Source organism: Rutilus rutilus (genome assembly GCF_951802725.1).
Source record: "Rutilus rutilus genome assembly, chromosome: 17".
NCBI lineage: Eukaryota > Metazoa > Chordata > Actinopteri > Cypriniformes > Leuciscidae > Rutilus > Rutilus rutilus.
In genome coordinates this window covers 31,713,713-31,735,389 of record NC_140230.1, presented here as the reverse complement: position 1 = coordinate 31,735,389, position 21,677 = coordinate 31,713,713, and the positions used below count along the sequence as shown (strand labels likewise).

At 37.0% G+C, this 21,677-nt stretch overlaps 2 protein-coding genes and 1 long non-coding RNA gene across 6 annotated transcripts in view; 1 reads left to right on the top strand and 2 right to left on the bottom strand.

The window, feature by feature from the left end:
• Positions 1-6,906, bottom strand: part of LOC311275943 — an 8,366-nt gene extending 1,460 nt beyond the window's left edge. The window contains exons 1-3 of one of the 2 annotated variants that reach the window (XR_014625012.1): positions 6,769-6,906; positions 4,213-4,351; positions 1,222-1,584 (exon numbers count right to left, since the gene is read on the bottom strand). This is a non-coding gene — a long non-coding RNA (uncharacterized lncRNA). Of the gene's footprint in view, positions 1-1,221; positions 1,585-4,212; positions 4,352-4,444; positions 4,571-6,768 lie in introns of those variants that run through there. The other variant, XR_014625013.1, reaches the window with a different exon arrangement.
• rgl2 (ral guanine nucleotide dissociation stimulator-like 2) overlaps positions 1-13,784 on the top strand; it is a 26,138-nt gene extending 12,354 nt beyond the window's left edge. For both annotated transcript variants that reach the window (XM_084385288.1, XM_084385289.1), the window contains exons 4-20: positions 1,243-1,326; positions 1,409-1,575; positions 2,726-2,779; positions 2,888-3,081; positions 4,206-4,315; positions 4,491-4,706; positions 4,803-4,906; positions 5,263-5,347; positions 5,713-5,772; positions 6,742-6,828; positions 7,055-7,087; positions 7,181-7,302; positions 7,395-7,484; positions 8,346-8,439; positions 10,345-10,572; positions 10,790-10,904; positions 11,569-13,784. In XM_084385288.1, coding sequence (XP_084241414.1) covers positions 1,243-1,326; positions 1,409-1,575; positions 2,726-2,779; positions 2,888-3,081; positions 4,206-4,315; positions 4,491-4,706; positions 4,803-4,906; positions 5,263-5,347; positions 5,713-5,772; positions 6,742-6,828; positions 7,055-7,087; positions 7,181-7,302; positions 7,395-7,484; positions 8,346-8,439; positions 10,345-10,572; positions 10,790-10,904; positions 11,569-11,750 — 2,025 coding nt within the window. In that variant the 3' untranslated portion in view covers positions 11,751-13,784. The remainder of the gene's footprint in view (positions 1-1,242; positions 1,327-1,408; positions 1,576-2,725; positions 2,780-2,887; positions 3,082-4,205; positions 4,316-4,490; positions 4,707-4,802; positions 4,907-5,262; positions 5,348-5,712; positions 5,773-6,741; positions 6,829-7,054; positions 7,088-7,180; positions 7,303-7,394; positions 7,485-8,345; positions 8,440-10,344; positions 10,573-10,789; positions 10,905-11,568) is intronic.
• dnase2 (deoxyribonuclease II, lysosomal) lies at positions 11,602-21,677 on the bottom strand. Of its 2 annotated transcripts, XR_014625011.1 has the most exons (8): positions 21,528-21,677; positions 21,163-21,268; positions 20,157-20,316; positions 19,551-19,641; positions 19,292-19,456; positions 17,416-17,631; positions 16,008-16,468; positions 11,602-11,741 (listed from the first exon to the last, which is right to left on the bottom strand). XR_014625011.1 is itself a non-coding variant. In XM_084385295.1 (7 exons), the coding sequence occupies exons 2-7, from the start codon at positions 21,249-21,251 to the stop codon at positions 16,071-16,073; spliced, it is 1,119 nt and encodes a 372-aa protein (XP_084241421.1). In that variant the 5' UTR covers positions 21,252-21,268; positions 21,528-21,677; the 3' UTR covers positions 15,013-16,070. The 2 variants fall into 2 exon arrangements, 1 of the variants encoding a protein (XP_084241421.1); XM_084385295.1 differs by lacking the exon at positions 11,602-11,741 and having other exon boundaries at positions 15,013-16,468.

Genomic DNA, 21,677 nt, shown 5'->3' with positions numbered 1-21,677 from the left:
TTTGCAAAAAATAACTGCTGCGTCTGTGTGTAGATGAGAGAATCAAAGTGTATGCGCGTTGTGCACACGCTACATTGATTAAGGCCAAGCATGCGCCCTTAAAATAGCATATGAATGACATGCGCAACACGCCACTGACTTTAAACTGTTTTTTTTCGGTCAGTGGCGCAATTGTTTTCTAAACCTGTAAAATAGCATGAGGGAACGTTTGCGCCGGAACACGCCTCCTCTTTGCGCTGAACCGCCCCGGGGAGCGCAAGTGTATTTCTTAGTTAACCGACGTGCATCTGTGGAGGGAAAAGTCCGCTTTGCGCGGGTGCAAAATAGGAATGATACATGCGTCGGTGTACAAAGTCAATTGCGCTGGGTGCAAGATAGGGCCCTTGCAGCCTTAGAGCTCAATTCTGATTTATTGTTCAGATCTGATTTATTTAATTTTTTTGGTCGGCTGTTCACATTGTTTAAAAAAAATACAAATTTGGCCAATATCAGATTCAAGTGTGAATTGATCACAGACCTGCTGACCCGCATGCGCAAGAGAACAATAACAAGATGGCGCATAGCATAGCACTCAGTCAGAATGTAGCCTAAGATATAAAAAATATAAAAAAAATAATACTTTTATTTAGCAAAGATGCATTAAATTGATCAAAAGTGACAGTAAAAAAAAATCTATTTAAAAATGCTGTTCTTGTGAATGTTCTATTTATTGAAGAATCATGGTTTCCACAACATTATGAAGCAATACAACTGTTTTCAACATTGAGAATGATAAGACATGTTTCTTAAGCAGCAAATCAGCATTTCTGAAGAGTCATGTGACACTGAAGACTGGAGTAATGATGCTGAAAATTCAGCTTTGCATCACAGGAATAAATTACATTTCAAAATATATTCAAATAGAAAACAGCTAATTTAAACTAATAATATTTTACAATAATAATATAAGAAACTTCTTTCAAAAACATTAAAAAAATTTACCAATCCCAAACTTCTGACTGGTAGTGGTATGTCTGTGCAATTGTATGTCTGTGTATGTCTGTGTATTCATTTAAATAGTTTTTTTTCCACACCAGGATATTAGCATTTGGTATTACAGTAACTTATTGCAGATTAAAATGGCAAGCAAAAACAAAACAAATTGTGATTGATCAGTGAAGTGGATAAGTGTACTGGAAGTCACTTTGGATAAAAATATCAGGAAAATGACTGCTTACTTACTCTGATCTCTCTCTGGTTCAGTCCACTGTGTCTGAAATGAAGGAAGACGGTATCATCTACACTGTGGTGGTGAAACAAGGGCGCGATTCCCCCACCGTCCCACAGGTAAGTCCCATCTTCCTGAGTGAGGCTCAATGCTGTGTCACCCAGAAGTTCTGTCCTGACGTCTTCACCCCTCTCTTCCCAGTCCACAGCGTCCCGTTCTCAGCACGTCAAAGCAGGGACAGAGGAAAAGCTGGTCCTCCATCTCCTTCATTCCTTCTCCATGGGCGACTCCTCCTTCATCTCCATCTTCTTCTCCACCTATCGCACCTTCACCTCCACCCAGAGAGTGCTGGACATCCTGATTGACAGGTAAAGCACCTGTATAGTCAGAGAAATAGTAATTAAGTCATTGTCTTTCATATATCAAATACTGATGATACATTTGCAATGACAATTGGTGATATTAAATTCAGAAACATATACAGTAAACAAAACTAAGATCAGTTGTGTGATCCTTTCTTGTTTTGTAATGTCTTGCAGCATTAGTCATGTCTTGTCATGCGAATGGGGAAGAAACGAGACACAGTGTCTCTGAACAGCATAGTGCAAACATAAACATATACCCTAAAATATATAGACTAAAATGCATGTTTGAGAAGTTTTAACTGAAAGCAACTTGCACTGGCATATCTTAAAATATGTCAGTGCCATTGATTGTCTCAAGATGCACACCAGTATTTTTTTTTTAAAGGCATGTTTATAAAAGCTACTTAAATGCCCTAATTGAACTAAGGCCTAATCCTGGCTTAATCTAAGCCGTGTCTGTGAAACCGGGCCTTACTGTATGTCTTACAAGACATAACATATAGCATTGAATTTTTAATAAATTAACTGATTCATTTGAATGATTGATCCCTCAAAAATGTCCCTTTACAGCATTTTTATGTATCACAATGTTTTCAACGTTTTTCTAAAAGTATAATTCTGAATATTGTTATACTGGTAAAAAAAAAAATGGATAAAAGAAAATCATCAAATATAATCCTTTGTGTTCATTTAGTGCCTTCTTAATGTTTTCTTATTGCATTAAACATTTTGAATCTCAACAACGACTAATATTACACACACGCACACATCAACTATCATCAACATACTAAAACATTTTGAGATTGTTGAGCAATATCACCCAACCTTATGTACAACCCCATTTCTAGAAAGTTGGGACAATTTTTAAAATGCAATAAAATCAATTATCTGTGATTTGTCCATTCTCTTGAAACTTTATTTGCTGACGAAAGTTTTCGTGTTTTCAATGACCAACTTGAATGTATTTTGTAAATATTAACAAATTTTGATTTAGAAATTTCTTGATTTGATTGCATTTTACAAAATTGTCCAACTTTTCTGGAAATGCTGTTGTACAATATCACACAATTTGCAATAATATTAATATACCAATTATTTTCAGTAATAACTGACTGTACATTAACCCTTAATTTTCATATGAACTATTTTCTAGGTTGGGAAATCCTCCTGGTGAGAACAAAAGTAACACTCGTCAAATGTTCAACAAGTATGTACTACTGAACACATCAAGCTATAAACAGAAATGAATGATAGCCGGTTATGACTGTATTGTGATAGTAAAGTTACAGTATTTATGGGCATTTGCTGTGTTCAGGGCGGTGTGTACGGTGTTCAGCACTTGGCTGAGTGACTATCCCGAGGACTTCCGCTCTCTGAGCGATCCCTCCTGCCTGCAGCGGATCGGCCCCCTTCTTCCAGAAGACTCCTCCGGGGCGGCAATCAGGGGCCGACTGCTGAGGATCACCGAGGAGCTGAGAGAGAAAACACTGCTGTCTGGCTCACTCTCAGGTCAGGATATTTGGCTCTTTGACAAAGGCGGTCCTTCACCGTTTGTTTGTGCGTCTGTGACAGACAGTGCAGGTTATTGTGTCACTTGCAGCATCACAAGCTTGTCAGTCTCACGGTAAAACCACCTGTTGCAACCTGTCACAAGAACATGGATTTCGTACCTCATATTTTCATTTTGGTGGCAGGAATGAATCACAACATGAAGTTCTTGAGTTTTGAAATGAGGGGGAAAAATGACGTCAATAATGAGCTTTTCCTTAGTATGCAATTCTTAGATTTGATTGACTTCATTTGAATAATAATTTGAATGTCAAACTATAATTTTTATATTAAGGGTTCAAATGCTCATGGAAAACCTTGGAATTTTACAATTGTTAGTGAAAAGTCATGGAAATGTATACAACCATAAAAAGTCATGGAAATTTCTATAGTCAAACTCATTATAATATTCTTCACTGGCTTTTTAAAACATTGCAGTTGCAGTTTTAAACAATGAATTTTGTAAGCTTAAAACAGTTGGCAAAGGTTTGGGTTGGTAAGATTAATGTGTTCTCATGCCAACCAAGGCTGCATTTATTTGATTAATAATACAGTAAAAACTGTAATATTTTGAAACATTATTTCAATTTAAAATTGATATTCTAATATATTTAATGTCTGTGATGCAAAGCTGTATTTTCAGCATCATTACTCCAGTCTTCAGTGTCACATGATCCTTCAGAAATCATTCTAATATGCTGATTTGCTGCTTAAGAAACATTTCTTATTATTATTAATGTAGAAAACAGTTATTTTTGTGGAAACTTTGATTTTTTGCAGGAATCTTTGTTAAATCGAAAGTTCAAAAGAATAGTATTTATTTGAAATATAAATCTTTTGTGGCATAAAAGTCTGTACAGTCACTTTTGACCAATTTAATGCATCTTTGCTGAATAAAAGCATTCATTTCTAAATAAATAAAAAAATCTTTCTGACCCAAACTTTTTTTTCTGTTTTTTTTTTTAGAAGCACATTTGCCTCTAAGCAAGCATTTCTGTTGAACTCTGACTGCTGGTTAGACAGACACAGCAGTTCTTATTGTCCACTTTGTCATATTCATTTCATACTGTATTGATCTTCTACAGATCCTACCAAAGGCGTGACATCTCCTCCTGATCCCTCGGAGTTTGATGCCACCAGCATCCTGGGGTTTCCATCCAGTGTGATCGCAGAACAGCTGACCAGGATTGAGACAGTGAGTCTGACCACTCACAAACGTTACCTTTACAATCTGTGGAAAAGACCAGTGATTAGTTTGACACTAGAAATAATTGCTTCAAGTAAAATGTTCCACAGCTTTCCACACTTTTTGAGGGCTTTGCACCTGTCTGTAATATCCTTAAGTGAAATCCTTTTGTTTTTTCCTTAAGGATCTGTTTCTAAAGCTGGTGCCCTATCACTGTCTGGGGTCTCTATGGTCTCAGAGAGATAAGAAGGGCCAGGAAGGAGCGTGCTGGTCGGTCAGAGCCACTATCAAGCAGTTTAATCGCTTAACTAATGCCGTCACAGCCTCGTCCTTGTGGAACACGGGTCTGAAGAGCCAACAGAGAGCAAGACTGCTGGAGAAATGGATCAGTGTTGCAGAAGTAAGAGCAGTTTAACGGTAAACTCAGACACAGACACTGATGATGTCATCAGCCAGGATAAATGACTCGCATGCTTGTGGTTTGTTTCCCAAACAGGCCTGCAGAACCAGGAAAAACTTCTCCTCACTGTACGCCATTCTATCAGCACTGCAGAGTAACCCAATCCACAGACTGAGAAAGACCTGGCATGAGACAGACAGGTATGCGTTTACTTGCTGATGCATTAAAGGGATATTATTGAATATATATACAAAAATATGTTCTGAAATGTTTGAAATACATTAAAAATGGTCAAAAAATGTTTTGTTGCTGTATAGGATTGTAAGTGCGTTACAATAAACACATTTTTAGCTTGTTTTTACAAATGATTTTCTATGGTAACATTTTAGTTGAATTTAATCTGGAATATTCCTTTAATCCGTAAAAGTCATGGTTACAGTTATAATTCCCATTTGCATTGAAACGCTAGACATGATGCATGGTATATGAGAATGTTGCATACTTTTTAACAATAGCAGCACAGAAAAACCTAAAGTCTGTTGCTCTATGATGACAGAGAAGCTGTGAAGAGATACGAGGAACTTTCTGACATCTTCTCAGAGAAAGACAACTACTCCCAGAGCCGCGAGCTACTCAAAGAGGTTAGTCACACCGCGACACAAAGCAGCCAATTCAAACAGCGTTTTCGCTAATGTTATTAGAGAGCATGGCGATGCATTGATGGGAAAATATCAGGCCAATCGATGTTCTGGGCTTCATCGCCGTAGAGAACGGCATCAATTTAGCATGGCCTGAAGGGAGGAACTGATGACATGAAAAGAACGAGCAATCACAGATTCAGTGTGAGGTTGTCTTTTATGCACTGTGCTTGTTGTGTAATTCAACAACATGCCTGATTTAAATGCATCATACAGAGACATTTTGCAAAGACAGGAACCGAACTGAGTTGAATTGAATTATTTATTCCTCTGTAACAACATGCACGACATTCATTTTCATTCTACAGGAGGGGACTTCCAAATTTGCAAACCATGACACTAAAATGAACAACAGGAGATTTACAGGGGTAAGCATCCTTAAATAAAGCACACACACGCACTTCCTCTTTTGCATAATCAAATATACTTATAAGCTGCAGTCCGTAACTTTTTTGGACACATTAAAAATGATCCCAACTCAATTCAAAACAGTAAGCTTGTAAAAACGTTTTTAATTCCAGTGGTAATGGTGGAATTCTGCGGGAAATTCGAGCATGTCTTTGCGTCATTACGTCACATCTGCACACATAAAGGAGGAGTCTCGGCTAGTAGGCTATGTTGCGTTTGAGGATGTTGGAGGTGGAGATTCATAGCCTTTTCTCACAGCACATGATATAAATAAACGTATCAATTTGATGGCGGATCCAGAAAGGTTGAAACGACAATCACCAGTGACAACTGGAGATTCACCCGTTGTAAAATGCAAAAGACTTCGGACTTCGGAGTGGCTACAGAAAAAAAGAGACTGCAACCGGCCCATGCGAAAACAAGGATAAATATCGGAAGGGCATTAAATGTAGTCACGCAGTGCTGATGTTGTTAACATTAACAATTTGTGAACAAAGTATCATTTGCACGGTTTGACGTGATATGATAAGCGATCGTTAGATTTACTGCAGTGCTTTTTTTCCCTTAGTTGGTCAGAACAAAAGTGGATGTCAATTACTTGTTCAGATGACATTTTCCGGTGAAAATTCTTATGTTGGTCATACTTCCAAAAAGTAGAATCTGTGATTGCGAATGACAGTATCCACACCGGCGCGGTGACCGACAGCCGCACGTTCTCCTCAAAACATTGGATTCATCTGTGCTGTGCCATGCCGAAGCACAACCCACGTAAAGTTGATAATTCCGCGAATAACTGAAATTTCATGTGGCGAACAGAGAGGAAAAACTACAGACTGCAGCTTTAATATTATCACAGTGTTATGTGCCATTTATAATCTTTGATGTATACTGAAACAAATCCGTTCCTGAATGCTGTGTTTCTTTTGTAGTCGTGTGCTCAGGGAACTGTGCCATACCTGGGTATCTTCCTCAAAGATCTCACCATGCTGGACACTGCAGTCAAAGACAGATTGGAGGTGATGTATAGTTCTCAGCTCGCCATGAAACACAATTAACAGAAAAATACAAAATAGACAGCATCAGCAGCACATCCAGCTGTGAGGTATAAAAATAGCAGTGGTTTCACAATGTTAGTCAAAAGTCATCTGGTAGAATCGAGATGTGTCAAAACAAAACTAACAGTCAACTGTGCATAAGCCAAAGCAGGTCATAATGTGTGAACCAACATTTACTCTCTTGCAGAACGGCTTCGTTAACTTTGATAAAAGACGAAGGGTGAGTTTATGGACATTATATACTTGATTATCATTTATTTGTGGTTTTAAAAAAAGTTAAAAAGGTATTATCATCACATTCTCTTGATTTTAGGAGTTTGAAGTCATTGCTCAAATTCGCCTCCTTCAGTCCTCATGTAAAAACAGCATTTTCAGAACGGATGAGACGTTTGTTCAGTGGTATCACAGCGTACCCTCTCTACGTGAAGAGGAAAGGTCAGTGATATTTCTGTAACTCTATGCTTAAGGTCTCAGATACACACTGTTTGGCTATATGATGTTGACCATGTGTTTTTTTTTTTAAATAGCTACAAGCTGTCCAATCAGATTGAAGTACCGGGCGAGCCGAGTCCTGGGCGTGGCTCGAACCCTACAGTGATCATCACACAGCATCCTGAGTAAGAACATCATGTTCAGTAAACTAATGTCCTACATTAACAACCACACAGCATTTGTAGAGTCCAAAATTAGTGTTTTCCATTCAAAATAAAAAATAAATGTGACCAAAGTGCTGTAAAATTGGTTACAAAATGGTTTCATGGTTTTTTGTGGTAAAACCACTAAATGGTTTCATTTTCTTATTATAAAATATATATATAAAAAAATAATACTATATACTAATACTAATACTATATAATATATATATTAAGATGACAAATGCATTTGCATCACAATACAGTATAGTTTGTTTGGACACTGACGTTGCCAAAGAAATGGGAAAAATTTAATTTTCTATACACAATTATGTGTACGGTAGCTGCATATTATTATTTGTATTCAGCGTTGTTGTTTTTTCTCTGCTGAAAATATATGCAACAAATTTCTAGGTCATTTTTAGAAAACTCTACTATGTTCTGTAGTATGATATGCATTTTTCTTATTTTACTAAATAAATCCTGGGCTTTTTTTTTCTTTCTTTCTTTTTTTTCTTTATAACTATTCATGACAATCTTCCTGTAGGCTATTCTGAGGATCAAGCTCAGTCCCTGACATGCACACACAGACGTTTCTTTCATGAGCTCTTAAGCACCGTGATGCTGCTCGAGTCGAACGAAATGAAGTTTTAAAGCAGGACAAAGACACACTTATCGTCTGCAGTTAGCGTGTGACTTCAAAGCTACTGCTGATTTTGAGTTTTGTATTTATACTCCAGGTTACAGTCAGTTCAGAAAGAATCAATGTCATAAGCAGCACGTGGCAAAGGGCCTCCCCTGACTGAATACAGTTTGTGACAAGATCGTTCTTTTCTCCCGTTACAGTGCTCTCTCAGCCGTGGCAAATACAACAATGGATGCTGATGGCATATTTGACATCCAATCTCCTGTCAATCACCTGCTCTCTAAGCTTTGCAAGGTAAGGGCGAATAAAGAGCTTTATTTTGATTACTTTGCAGTAATGGGCCTTTAAAAGCCTGGCTTCCAAAGTGTTATCAGCAACTTTGATATATTTTATTATTTGAGAGCCCACAGAGGCTCTTTATAGCATTTTAAAATTGCTTTTGGGAATTGATCCATGACAACCTTTTATTCTGTGCACTTTACATGAATGTTGTGAAAATTCACACTATTAGACAAGAGGTTGGACACATTTGACTGAATTTGTGTTTCTCATGATCCAAATACATTTTAATTTGAAGGCTTATGCTTAGCTTTTTTTCCTTAATTTTATTATAATTTTTTTTTTTCATAATTGATGAGCTAACAAGCTTTCATTAGACTTTTATTCTTTTATTCCAAAATGAGGAAAATATTATTGATAAACAATCTTTAGGTGTGTCTGACTTTTTGACTGGTAGTGTAGAACTAATAATATTTTTTATATGGCTCCTTTTTATAGCTCAAACTCACCTTTTAAGACCAATATTCTAGCTTTTGACATCAGAAATAGTTCGCCTAAAAATACAAATCTGTCATCATCATGAGAATAAAAGAATATGTTTAAGAATATGTTTGAGCACATATGAGATTCAGCAACAAAACAGATGAAATAATAACCCATAGACATCAGACCCTTTCGCACTACTGTCCTTAATGCAAAAAAAAATAAAAATAATTAAGTAAAAAATGTTCACATTGAACAGATAGTGAAACTAAAGTGCTTCCCCTCATGCGTGAAAATTAAAACAACGGCGCAATGTTTAAAGATTATTTCTGATGACTGACATAACAGAATTTACCGGTATTTTGGAGCTGATGTGTGAATGGTCTCTTAACGGTAAAAAGCTAGAACGCCTTTGCTCGTGTGAACAGCATATTGGTGTATTTGCCGGTAAAGTCATTCTGGTAATTTTACGAAAATGAAATGAAGACACTTGTTGCCTATTTTGATTTAAAATGGTTCCTAATTTTGTTTTTGAGGTCTCCTACAATAGGTTTACATGCATCCGAGGTTAAAAAACAATATATACATTGCAGCATCACCTCTATTCTCACAGTGCCTGAAACGGTTCAATGAAGGATTCGGTCTCTCAAACCCCTCCTTTCTGATAGCCTATCCGCTCTGATTGGTCAGATGGCCCAGTCTGTTGTGAATGGTCGACCGCTTACAGCGTATTTCGGAAACTAAACTTTTATTACCATATCTGAATTTTAACTCTGGAGTCTTCCTCAGCTTTTGTTACACAGTAATACGTCGGTTTTACCATATCAATTGGAGCCCGAGTCCTCATACTTTGCATGGTGGATTTGCTATCGCTGTGCAGAAAACATCGTTTTCTCGACATGTCGACAACATGAACCAAACCCTTCAAGGCCTCAGGGTCAGCTACAGTGTTTGAGAACGGGTCATAGTAGACGTAGTTTGCAGGCAGCCAATGAAGACCATAGGGTGGCATTATGCAAATTTGCTACAGACCTACGTAGGTTCGAGAAGGAAGTAAGACTCGTTTCGGCAGTTCAGAATCATTTTTTTTCTTTTAGGAGACAGTAACTCCATTTATCAAGCACTTTGATCTTCAACATTCATAAACAGCTATATTACACACTGCATGAAAGGTAATATCCGAAAAAGCATAATATGGGCATTTTAAGACTTAGCAACACCTGGTAACCCCCCACAAATCCTTGCCAAAATCTAGTTTGACAGCTTGTGGTCTACTGTATCTACTGTAGTCTTCCAATTTATGGAAAAAAGACACTTAATTTAGCAAAATATTATATTTGGAATGACATGAGGGTGAGCAAATTATGATATAGTTTTTAATTTTTAGGTAAACTATTCCAAAAAATATTGTCATAATTTGTATTAACTCTATTTCAGCATGTGAAATCCCCATCTGTTTCCTGTTTGGATGTTGATTCGTCACCACCGCCCAATGATGCCACGCCCTCTGTCCTGACCACACCCACTACAGCTATCAAATCACATCGGCGGTCTGTTTCCTGTGGCAACAACCCCACCAATAACAAAACAGAGGCGGGGCCTGAGATCAGAATCGTCAGAATACGGATGGATTTACATGACGGCAACTTGTATAGAAGCATTCTGGTAGTCTTAACAAACAAAAGTCAAATGAAAGTGAAAAAAAAAAAATGAAAGTAAAAAAACTGTGTTCCCACACTTTTGGGCTTTGAAACTGCTGTATTTCACAGCAGCAATCCAGTGTTACATCAGACCAACTTTTGCATTTCATGTCAGCTCCTGTTTAATATGGATGCTGTCGCTCTTTGTTCTAATGTATACTTTCTTTTCTGTGCTGCCTCAGGTCACTAGCAATGATAAAACACCCACTATAATCAGTTCTGCATTAGAGAAGCACAACCAGAATGCCCAAGAAGCCTCTAAATACGAGCTGATCCAACTGCTGCCGGAGGGTAAAGGTGATGTCACATTTTTTTTTTAAATGTCATACGATGGTGTTTATTTTTTCGAATCACATCATAAAAATGGGGAAAACATTATTCTGGGCATAATAATTTGACATAGTGACTTATGATAAAAAAAATAAAAAAAACAGACAGCTGTCAATCAAATAAAATATTTAAATAAAATATACATTAATATACAGTACACTATTGCTCAAAAGTTTGGGGTCAGTACAATTAAAAAAAATAAATTATACTTTTATTCAACAAGGACACATTGAATTGATCAAATGGGTAATAATGATAATAATGAGAAATGTTTTTGAGCAGCAAATCAGCATATTAGAATGATTTCTGAAGGATCATGTGACACTGTTCAGGGTCATGTGAAAAGAGTTATTTTAAATTGTAATACAATTTCACAAAATTACTGTTTTTATGGTACTTTTGATCAAATAAATGCAGCCTCTGTGAGCATAAGACCTTTTTTTTTTTTATCTTACTGACCCCAAACTTTTGAATGGTAGTGTGTATATATATATATATATATATATATATATATATATATATATAATTTAATCCACATTATTTAAAAAAACAACAACATCTTAACAAAATTTATATTTGATAAATATAAGTATTTTAAGTATTTCTTTGTCTTTCTTTTCTTCCTCCACAGAGCTAATAATACCTCCCACAGGAAACGTCTTCTATGCCATGTCTTCAGCTAGCGTGGACTTCCTGTTAAGGAGAAGAGGAGGAAATACACCAACAGGGTCTCCGTCTCTTGGCAACGAAACCAGCGCAACCTTCCCACGAATCAAAGCCAAGGGCCGAAGACTAGTCCGGACACTATTTTAACAGAAAAACAGGATATTCATGTCCAAGTACTTTCAAAAGAAAAGGCACAAAATATTTCATTCAGCGCTCTGTGACGTAACTGTGTAATATAATAATTTTCTTAAGTCCTAATATTAGTAATTTGAGTGAAAGCTTGGTTAATTAGCAAACACCATCGTCCATCGCACACCTGCAGGTGATTGGTGCATGGTAAAAAAAAAAGACCAAATAAGTAGGTCAAAAAATCTACAAAAAAACAAGGAACTCCCGCACACTATCAGTACTTGCAAATGAGTATCAACATTTTATTGGCAACGTTACGGTCTCACAAATTTTGATTCTCATTTGCAAGTGCTGATAGTGTGCAGGAGTTCCTTGTTTTTTAGTGAAAGCTTGGTTGAAATGGCTCTAAAATATTAGTTACTGCTAAACATTGCACTATTCTTACATTTCATAAATCCATACTGAATTCCAAGACAGAATCATGTACCTTTTGCTGATGCCAGCATCCCCCGTCTACCTCTAAAGCTCATTGGTTACCGTATATTAATCAAGAAAATCCATTATTAATGAACTGAGAAAGCAGATAAAAGATCCCAACATAATAAAATAAACACTTACAGAAGGTACTTACACCTGTCTAAACATTTCAAACCCTGAGCTGTTCTGTGTGGGCAAAAAGCTACTGAAGAAGAGTCGCAAAAAACACAGCCACTCTCGAATGGTCTCGCCAAGTATGCAAACTGGTCGTTGCTTACTGTGTGCTTTCTCTTTAAATATTTTAACAGAGTTCATTATGGTCATGGTAATATCGAGGCTCTGTTCTAAAACCTAGTAAAAAGTTTGTGTAAAAGTTCTTAGGGGCCGTTTACACAACACCGGTTTCAACTAAAACCGCAAAAGGTTTGGGGTGTGAAAACTTTTTCAAAGTGCAATTTTTTTTTAAACTACACGTAAACTACAAAAACGTGGATTTGTGAAAACTGTGACATCATGCACATGCGTATTACGTATTCAGTCTATAGATGCGTAGTGTTTCTTTACAAAGTGATGTCACCAAGAACACAGCGTTTTCGCGGATCCATTCGAACGGGGAACGTTTTGACAACGTTGTCGTCTGCAAAAAATGCGAAGGAATTCGTTCCCGTTTCAGTACATCGTTGTCGTGTAAACGCACCCTTGGAAGTCGGCATAATCACGCAGCCTACATTGTGAAACTGGCATTGCGTGGGGAGCACCTATAATGCCTTGAAGTACAGCCTACGTAGGCAGCTCACTAGGTTTTGGGACAGAGCCAATAGAGTGTTGCACTGCAGGTCTCCAGTTCTGGCTGTTCTACGAAACCAAATCGATTCTTTTTAAAAAAATGCAACAAAGCTGTGCCTGTGACATTATTTTTGTACCGATAAATGCATAACGCTACGATCATCAAGAATAGAAAAAAAAACACCACTGTTGTTTGCACCCTGATGAACCTTGCGCTCTCTGACTCGTATGCTGTTGACGTCTCTGTGGGAACGGAGGCATGCGAGAGCTCGCAGTAAGGAAGAGGGGTCTCCTTTTATTTTCAGCCTTTGGTTATGTTCGGAATAGCATACTACCATACTTCCTATTGCTGCATATAGTACACTTCTGTATACCTACTACATTTGCCAGAATGTGCAGTATATGAAAGAGTTTTTATTTTACAAGATGATAAGTGGATGCTGAATTAAACACAGTACAATGTGATGATGACAGCAATGTAGCATACTCCTGTTTGAGAGCTTATCCTGGAAAAATGGCAACTGTTTCAAATACTCTTTCAGCAAAACAGTGGGAAGTAAACAGCGAGTAATTCGTAAGCTAGTATTCCTTTCCAATCATAGCCTTTGTTTTTGGTCACTTGTTTGTTAAGTGCCTTATTATCAGGTGCTCTTGTGTGAATGTTGTTCCGGTGTGTTGCGCAGTGAAAAGCATGTTGCAGCTTCAGTCCTGTACCGTCAGATCTGTATTCTGACACGTTTATGCACTACATACCTCCTATTCTTGTAATAAACTTTAATTTTGATACAACTGACAGCTTTCAGATCTGATTTATGCATTCAAAATGTCATTACGTTTACATGTGAAAACCAGTTATAAACTAGATGTTGCATGTTTCATCAACACATTCATGATTACTGGATAAGGACTGTAAAAAATGATTTTACAGAGACTGCTCTCACAACAAGCACAAATAGAAATTTTTATACCAACTATATTCTTTTTTTTTTTTACAGTAATACCATTTTCTTTACATTAACCATGTCCTGCTAAGTCTCCTGCTCCATTTTTTTATAATCTGCAGTTATAAAATATATTAATAATAATAATAATAATAATAGGACAATAATATTGTATATTATTATTATAATAAATAATAAATATAACTGCACACAGCGATTAACAGTGTTCAAGCGCTTTAACGCATAAAAGGTATTGATTTTTATTTAGCAAGCCTGTAACCATCTAGATCAGAGATGGAAAATACCATTTACAGCCAATACATGTTTTGTCAAATCTTTTTACCTGTTATAGCGGCACCTATTGCCCGATTTCCATACATGTTTGTATGCTTCTTTCGAATAATTTTGTGAAGTTCTACATAAATCAGACACAAAAAATAAATAAGAAATTCAGCCATATCATGTGATTTGGCATAGAAATATAGCATTTGACACCTTTTTAACAGTAATAGCATCACCTATGGCCTGATCTCCATAAAGGTTTGCATTCTTATTTAGAATCATATTTCACAAGTGCTCACCTAATTTAGCGAAGTTCTGAGTTTTTAAGAATGAATAGTTCACAAAAGTAGGTTTTTAAAAATCAAAGTCAATCAAATTAGAGATGTGCGTTTTGTTCGCCATGAGCAAAGGATTCCTACCAACAGTTTAAGAGTTATGAGCGATTTCGTACTTTTGATCGCTGTAGCGCCACCATCAGGCCGACTGGGACGAGCCTCGTGTCGTTGTAGATGGGGTGAGCACTGCCCCAGATAGCAAAAATAATTTTTCCTCATTTGGACCAGAACTGGGCCAGCTCCGGATTCCTTTATGGCAATTTGGCCCAAATGTGGGCCAGATCTGGTCCAGCTCTGTTTTGGATCTGGTACCATTTGGTACCATCCCTCAAAGTTTCAAGTCTCTGCGACTTACGGTTTGGTCCGCCTGATCACTTTTTTTATAGCAGAATGCTGATCTTTGAAAAACCTAACGATTACAATAGGTTTCAGCACTAATAATACTACATACAAACACAGTACCATTCAAAAGTTAGGTTTTTTTATTCTTTTGATTCAGCAAGTATTCATTAAATTGATTAAACAAATACATTAAAGACATTTTTAATATCTCAATTATAAGATTTCCATTTAAAATAAATGCTGTTCTTTTGAACTGAATAAAAATATCTCACCATTTCCATGAAAAATATTAAGCAGAACAACTTATCAACATCAAAATAATAATAAGAAATGTTTCTTGAGCAGCAAATCAGCATATTAGAATGATTTCTGAAGGATCACGAGACACTGAAGACTGGAGTAATGATGCTGAAAATACAGCTTTGCATCACAGGAATTGGTTTTATTTATTAGTTCAGGCCTCTTTCTGTACTCACTACTGGGTACTCTGGTCACCCTTCGTTAAACTGAATATTTCCCCCTTATTAGTTATACAGAATATTTTATTATAATTTGTGAAAAGCTAAAGCAGTGAAAATGTAGTTAAAATCTCATACGGTGCTTTTATTTTCTTCAATTTAATACAACAACAATATTTGAGTGATAAAAAACATCTCTACTAGACACATCTTAATTAAATTCTCATAATGCACCTCTGGCTTCTCGAGGTCTGAGGTGATGTGCGTAATTCTGTGCCACTAGAAGCACCAAACAGAAATATGTAACATCATCTCAACCAATGGTGAGAGTTAGGGATTTGGCTACCCATTTTTTGTAACAACAGAAGATATTATTTTTGCATTTTAGTTTTAATGCTGAATGCTTTTAATGCTTTTAATTAAACACTTCACCATCTAATACCCAATGTTTCTTCTATGATCAAATACATTTGATCATAGCCCATGCAAATATTTATATATACAGTTTAAAAACACATAAAACTGTACCGCATTAAAATTCAATTTATAGCCGGTTTAGCTGAAGCTATGAGACATTATATAAATGTGAGGATTTAATCAAATTTACAGTCCTTTTACGTGCAATAAAAAAAGCATTTGACCTCATAATCATACCTGATTGACACCTACACGTGCAGTCGTTCTGCAATACCCTGATTTCTGCTGTGCTCAACTGCATCAGAGATACTGTGCGGCTTTTTCGCATGTCTGCACTTCTCCACCGCAGGTCTCGCACTGCAAGGCGGCCGAGCGATAGGCCTTCCACACCGCAGCATCTTGGCGGCACACCGTTCCCCCACCTCTCTTTTCCTCCGCCTCGTCACGGTTGATGTCTCCTACGCAGACCCAGCCGCCTGATGTCCCACTTCCAGTGCGGCTGCTGCCGCTACTGACCGCCCACTTCGAGTGGTCCTCTGTGGCCTTGAACGTGACGCTCTGGCCTGGGGAAATGAGATCTATGTTGAGGACTTTCCAGCTGTCGGAGCAGTCAGAGGGCAGGAGGCCTGTGGAGCGACGCCAGAACTGAACCAGCAGGTCGGACTGTAGCGCAGGTGCCACCCAAGAGTGATACAGGTCTGGTTATCAATCAAACAGTGAAAAAGAAATAATTACTTATTTTTAATAAAATGCATACACTGTAAAATAGATTACTGGAGTATGTTTTACACTTTCAGTCGTTCTACTTCTGTTACTTGCCATTTCTTGTTAAATTTAACTTGATAGCTTTCAAAGTAAATCCTACACAATTTTTTTATTCAGTGTAGATGAGTCAAAAAGCCATGTCTACAAGTTGAACTTCTTTTAACTTGCATGCATTTCATTGGAACAAAGTTCTGAAAAACAGCAATATGCATCATAACAGCCTAAGGGCCAGATTGAATAAACAGGGCAAATTAGTGTGAGAGCGCAAAACCAACAGGAGTGGGAAATTCTGAGCGTGATCTACTGACGACGAGCTAATTAAAGAAAGACACAGCAGATCATTTCCATAATGACCAATGCGATCTACCAAAAGCAGTGCAAATTAACATCTGGTTTAAGACATGCTTCTTTTGGCCGTCAAATCATGGCTCAAATCCCAGTAAATTGACTTAGTAAATCACCTAGCATGACTTATTTAAACACTCTCCTCCCATAAATGTTGCATCTGAAAAGGAAAAATGCATGCATATGCGATAAGTTCAGCCACAAAAATAACCCTGTCCAGGCCTTTTCAGCGCAAATTTTTCACTGTGTGTCTTTAATAAATCCTGACAGTGTTTTTTTAACGCCAAAAGAGGGTTTGCGCTGCTCCAAGCTGTTAGTAAATCTGGCCCTAAGATGTTAATCTAGTACATATTTGCATTGAATTACTTTTTTTTTTTAAACTGCAAACAGATGCAAGAAAACATCCTCAACATGACCAGAACAGATTTGTTCAACAAATAGAGCTAAACGTTTAACTCTTGATCGTTACACATTTGACTGGGTGGCATTAAAGTGTCACTTACACCATTACATCAGTATTAAAAATGAGTCTTACCATTGGCAAATGATGCACCTTTTGCAAAGCTAATGAACTCCGTTCCAGCCAATGAGAGGAGTGATATACTGCGATTGGATGGGGAGGGGGAGGAAGCGTTGTCCCATCGGCCCAGTGTGTGTTTACAGAGCTGAGCCATAGCAGGAACAGCAGCGGCCAGGGAAGCAGGGATGCTGCAGTCATATATGTGAGGCTGATTGATCTTTAACTGCTCACCTGTAGAAAATAGGAAACATTATAAGAAAATATATAACATTACTGTCACAAAGACAATCCACATAGAGTAATAAAGTAAATAACAACAATAATGTGTGTGTGTGTATATATATACACACACACACACACACACACACACACACACACACACACACACATATATATATCGTTAATATAATTATTATTGCCAATAAAGTTCATTAGTCCAACTGTGGGCTGGTAATGGCCACAGCAAAGCTTATAATAATATATATTTTTAAATGTTTTGGTGTCTATTACAATATTGCTCCCTGTTTTATAGAAGAAATAAGCCGCTTAAGGCCGCGGCGTGTATGTCTGAAATGTACAGCCTTGACTGGCTTATTTTTGAGTTTCTCAACCTTCCTTATCTGACCCATCCATTTCAAGCCTCGGAGTGTCCAATAAACAAGCTAATGTTTAGGAATAGTTTGAAATGTGTACTGTTGGTGTCCCTTCAGGAACAGGATTGCGAAACACTAACTTATTGCTTTATTACTATTATCGGAAAGTGATAATACTGTGATTTACAAACACAAGACTGATTGGACACAAAGAGCAGCACAGTAGTAGGTGTTGTCACTATGGTTACTGTGTCTGAAGGATTACTCTTTAACAGTCACTATGGCAACTGCATCCCATAAATGTTTTGTCTTCAGAAATTGCATATGAAAAGGTTATTTGAGAAGAATTTCACGCAGCGTTTCTAACATCAGACACTCTTTAAAACAAGCATTTGAAAATGTAAAACATGCATTAAGATCATACTAGTCTACATGCAGTCATATACTGTGGCATTAAAGTACACCCAAAAATAAAAATAATTCAAAGATAAATTAAATTATATTCTATTTTTAAGAATATTGGTAAAAAGATTCAGTTCCCAATGACGTCCATTTTATGGACAAATAAACAAATACAATGGAAATCAACCGAAACTGTTTACCAACATCCTTCAAAATATCTTCGTTCATGTTCCACAGAAGAAATAAAGTCATACAGGTTTGGAACAACATGAGGGTGAGTTTATTTTGGGGTGGACTGTCCCTTTAATGTGTGTTTAGACTAAAACACTTAATGCAAAATATGTGCAAAAAAACGGCATACATATTTATTACTTTAGGACAATAAATAAAAGAGTTAATTTTAAACCATCAACATTTTTGACAAAAAGGCCATATTATGGCCTTTTGCATTTTTGGGGTATACTAGAATTGGTTTTCTTGCTTTCATGTTCAAAATACACATTCTTTTTCACATATTCTCCATTGTTGCAGCACCTCTCTTACCAGTCTGTCAGTAACGCTCCATTTAGTTCCTATCTCTATGAAGCCCCTCCTTCTGAAAAGCACAATGTGTTCTGATTGGTCAGCTGGAGACGCGTGTTGTGATAGCTCAACACCTTCAAATGTGTTTCGGAAATGCCATTTACCACGGCCCTTTCGACACACAACAACTCGCCATTTTTTCTTTCTTTTTTTTTTTTTTGCCTATGCCTTGAGTGAGAATTATATTGTGACATGTTCGTTCCCGGAAGAAAACTCGAGACTACAATCGAGGCGTTTCGGGGAGTTCAGAAACAGTGACACTGATATAGAGAATAACTCCCTTTGGAGGGACTTTAAATGCATTGGAGGCGTACCTATGGTCTGAAAGCGCTCAAAAGGATATGTGACACAGATGAAGTTCTGTCCATTACTTATGCCAGAACTGGGGTATGAAAACTGGCCAGCTGATTTAGGAGGGGGGAAATGAGGTGTGCTGTGGACCAACCAGAAGCCCTGCTGCTTATCAAAGACAACAACCCCTGGAACAAAAGAAATTGTGTATATTAACATGATCCACAAATTAAATGTGTGTTTATGTGCCTTAAATAGCAGTTAACAACAGTAAAACTGCACCTTTGGTGTGGCCACAAATCCTGCTTGCACCTTCAAACGGCTTCTGTTGTGGTGGCTGGTCATTATACAAGATGTATCCAACATCACCGCCCTGGAAAAAGTTAAAGCTCAAAGCTTCTTCATAATAAACATGCCCTTGTGAGGAGCATGTGATATAAAGCATAAGTTCCTCTTTTATTTTGAAACAGTTATGTGCACATAAAGCCATAAATACCTGTTTTAGCTACTTTTGTGCATGTTTGTTTGCATGTGTGTACACAGCAAAAACACTTATGAGAATAAATTAATTAGATATCTGATTTCTGCCACTTTTAAATGTGGTAGTATAACTAAATAGATTTTAAATACATTTATAATTAAAACTTGGAATGTAAATGCCAACGCAGTGTTTTAATACTTCTGCAAAATGGGAAAAATGTGCAGACTACAGAACAAGATAAGCCGAGTAAGCTTCTCGAAAATCAGCCAGAAAATGACTGATAAACAAAAGTTGGTTTAAGCAAAACTGGACATTTCTCTTTTCTATTTTTTTTTTTAGCAGCCAACAACTTTATGATAAAGTCATGTTGTCCTATTATAATTGCATAATTGGAGGGTGAGTTGTACCTCATATAAAGGCCCTACTGTTCTACCAACAGCACTTTGACTGTCGTTAACTAAAGTCTTCCCATCCATCCATCCCTCACTCTCTCCATCCATGAAAAGATACTTCAGCCCCTCCTGCACAGGGGAATGATGCAGGTGTGGGAGTTTATACAAGTAAAACCTGCAAGGAGAGACAGAAAAGAGAAAAATATGACCCAATCACATGGATGAGTACATTTTACATAAGCTAGATCTATGTATTAACTAATAAGTAAAATAATTAGAAAAAATCTAATTTACATGATGTTTAGATGTGAATAAAAGCCTAAATTCAATCTGTTCATCATATAAAGTGATCAGGTCTCTTCAGAAAATGTGAACTAAACCGCTCAATTCATATGGATTAGTTTTACAATCTCTTTATGAACTTTTTGAAGCTTCAGTTGCGTAGCTGTCAATGGAGGGACAGAAAGCTCTCAGATTTCATCAAAAAGATCTTCATTTGTGTTCCAAAGATGAACGAAAGTCTTACAGGTTTGGAACGACATGAAGGTGAGCAATTAATGACATGAATTGTGAGCTATTCCTTTAAATAGTTATTTTTAAAAAGTTGTTTAATTAATATGAGGTCAATGAAACTATCATAGAAATAAATTAAAACAATGGCTTTTAAAGTAGTTTTAGTTGAAGTACACAACCATTCAAAAGTTTTGGAGCACTTACATTATTTTTTTTCATTATTTTTTTTCATCATCCTCACCAAGGATTTATTTGATCAAAATCACCATAACTTGGACACTGCTTGACATGACATGTCAACTACCCATCATCTTTGATGCCACAGGATATCCTCTTTGAGATATACAGTGCTAGGACTTAAAACTGTGGCAGGTATGATATAAAAAAAAAAAACTGAATAAAACATATATCCTGAATGGACAAAGTGCCCCAGTGCCCCAGTGGACTATGACTGTGATTCAAGATGTTGCATGTTATGTGTTTCTATGTCATTTAATAATATACAAACCAGTCAACAGGTTTCCCCTCATCATCATAACATGAGATGGATGAAGAAGCTCCTGATGCATGAAGGAGAAGCAGAACATGAAGCAACATGATGGAACTTGAAGAACCTGAAACAGTACAATAGTTTCATTTGTCTGTCGGGGTAAATCAAGTGTACAAATACAATAACAAACCTTCTCAACAACACCACTTTTACACTGTTACAAACAGTCTGAATATTAACGGGTATAATGGTTTATTACTCCTGTCAGTTTTTAGTTTTAATGTAGGCGTTATGCTTATGGTCGTCTAATAACAAACTGTGACTGAACTCAAAGCTGCATCATCGATATTTAAGTATTGACAGAAATCTAATCTTTAGCCTACCTTAACGAAGGCAGACGTTCTGCTGAGACAGAAGTAACTGAATCATTTCAGTCCTTCCGAAAGTGAAACTTTTTTAAAATCCTCATGTTGTCACATGTAGCAGGTTCATTGTAGACGTAGAATCGCATTTAGCTTTAACCCAAAATGGGC

Bases quoted from the DNA above. Each gene is read 5' to 3' on its own strand.
- dnase2 (XM_084385295.1), bottom strand. From the start codon at position 21,251: ATGTTGCTTCATGTTCTGCTTCTCCTTCATGCATCAGGAGCTTCTTCA. The intron at 17,632-19,291 runs GTACGCCTCCAA...TATTTTCTACAG, and splicing joins TGAGCGCTTTCAGACCATAG to GTGAGCAGTTAAAGATCAAT. The intron at 16,469-17,415 runs GTAAGACTCATT...ATTGATAACCAG, and splicing joins AGGTGCATCATTTGCCAATG to ACCTGTATCACTCTTGGGTG.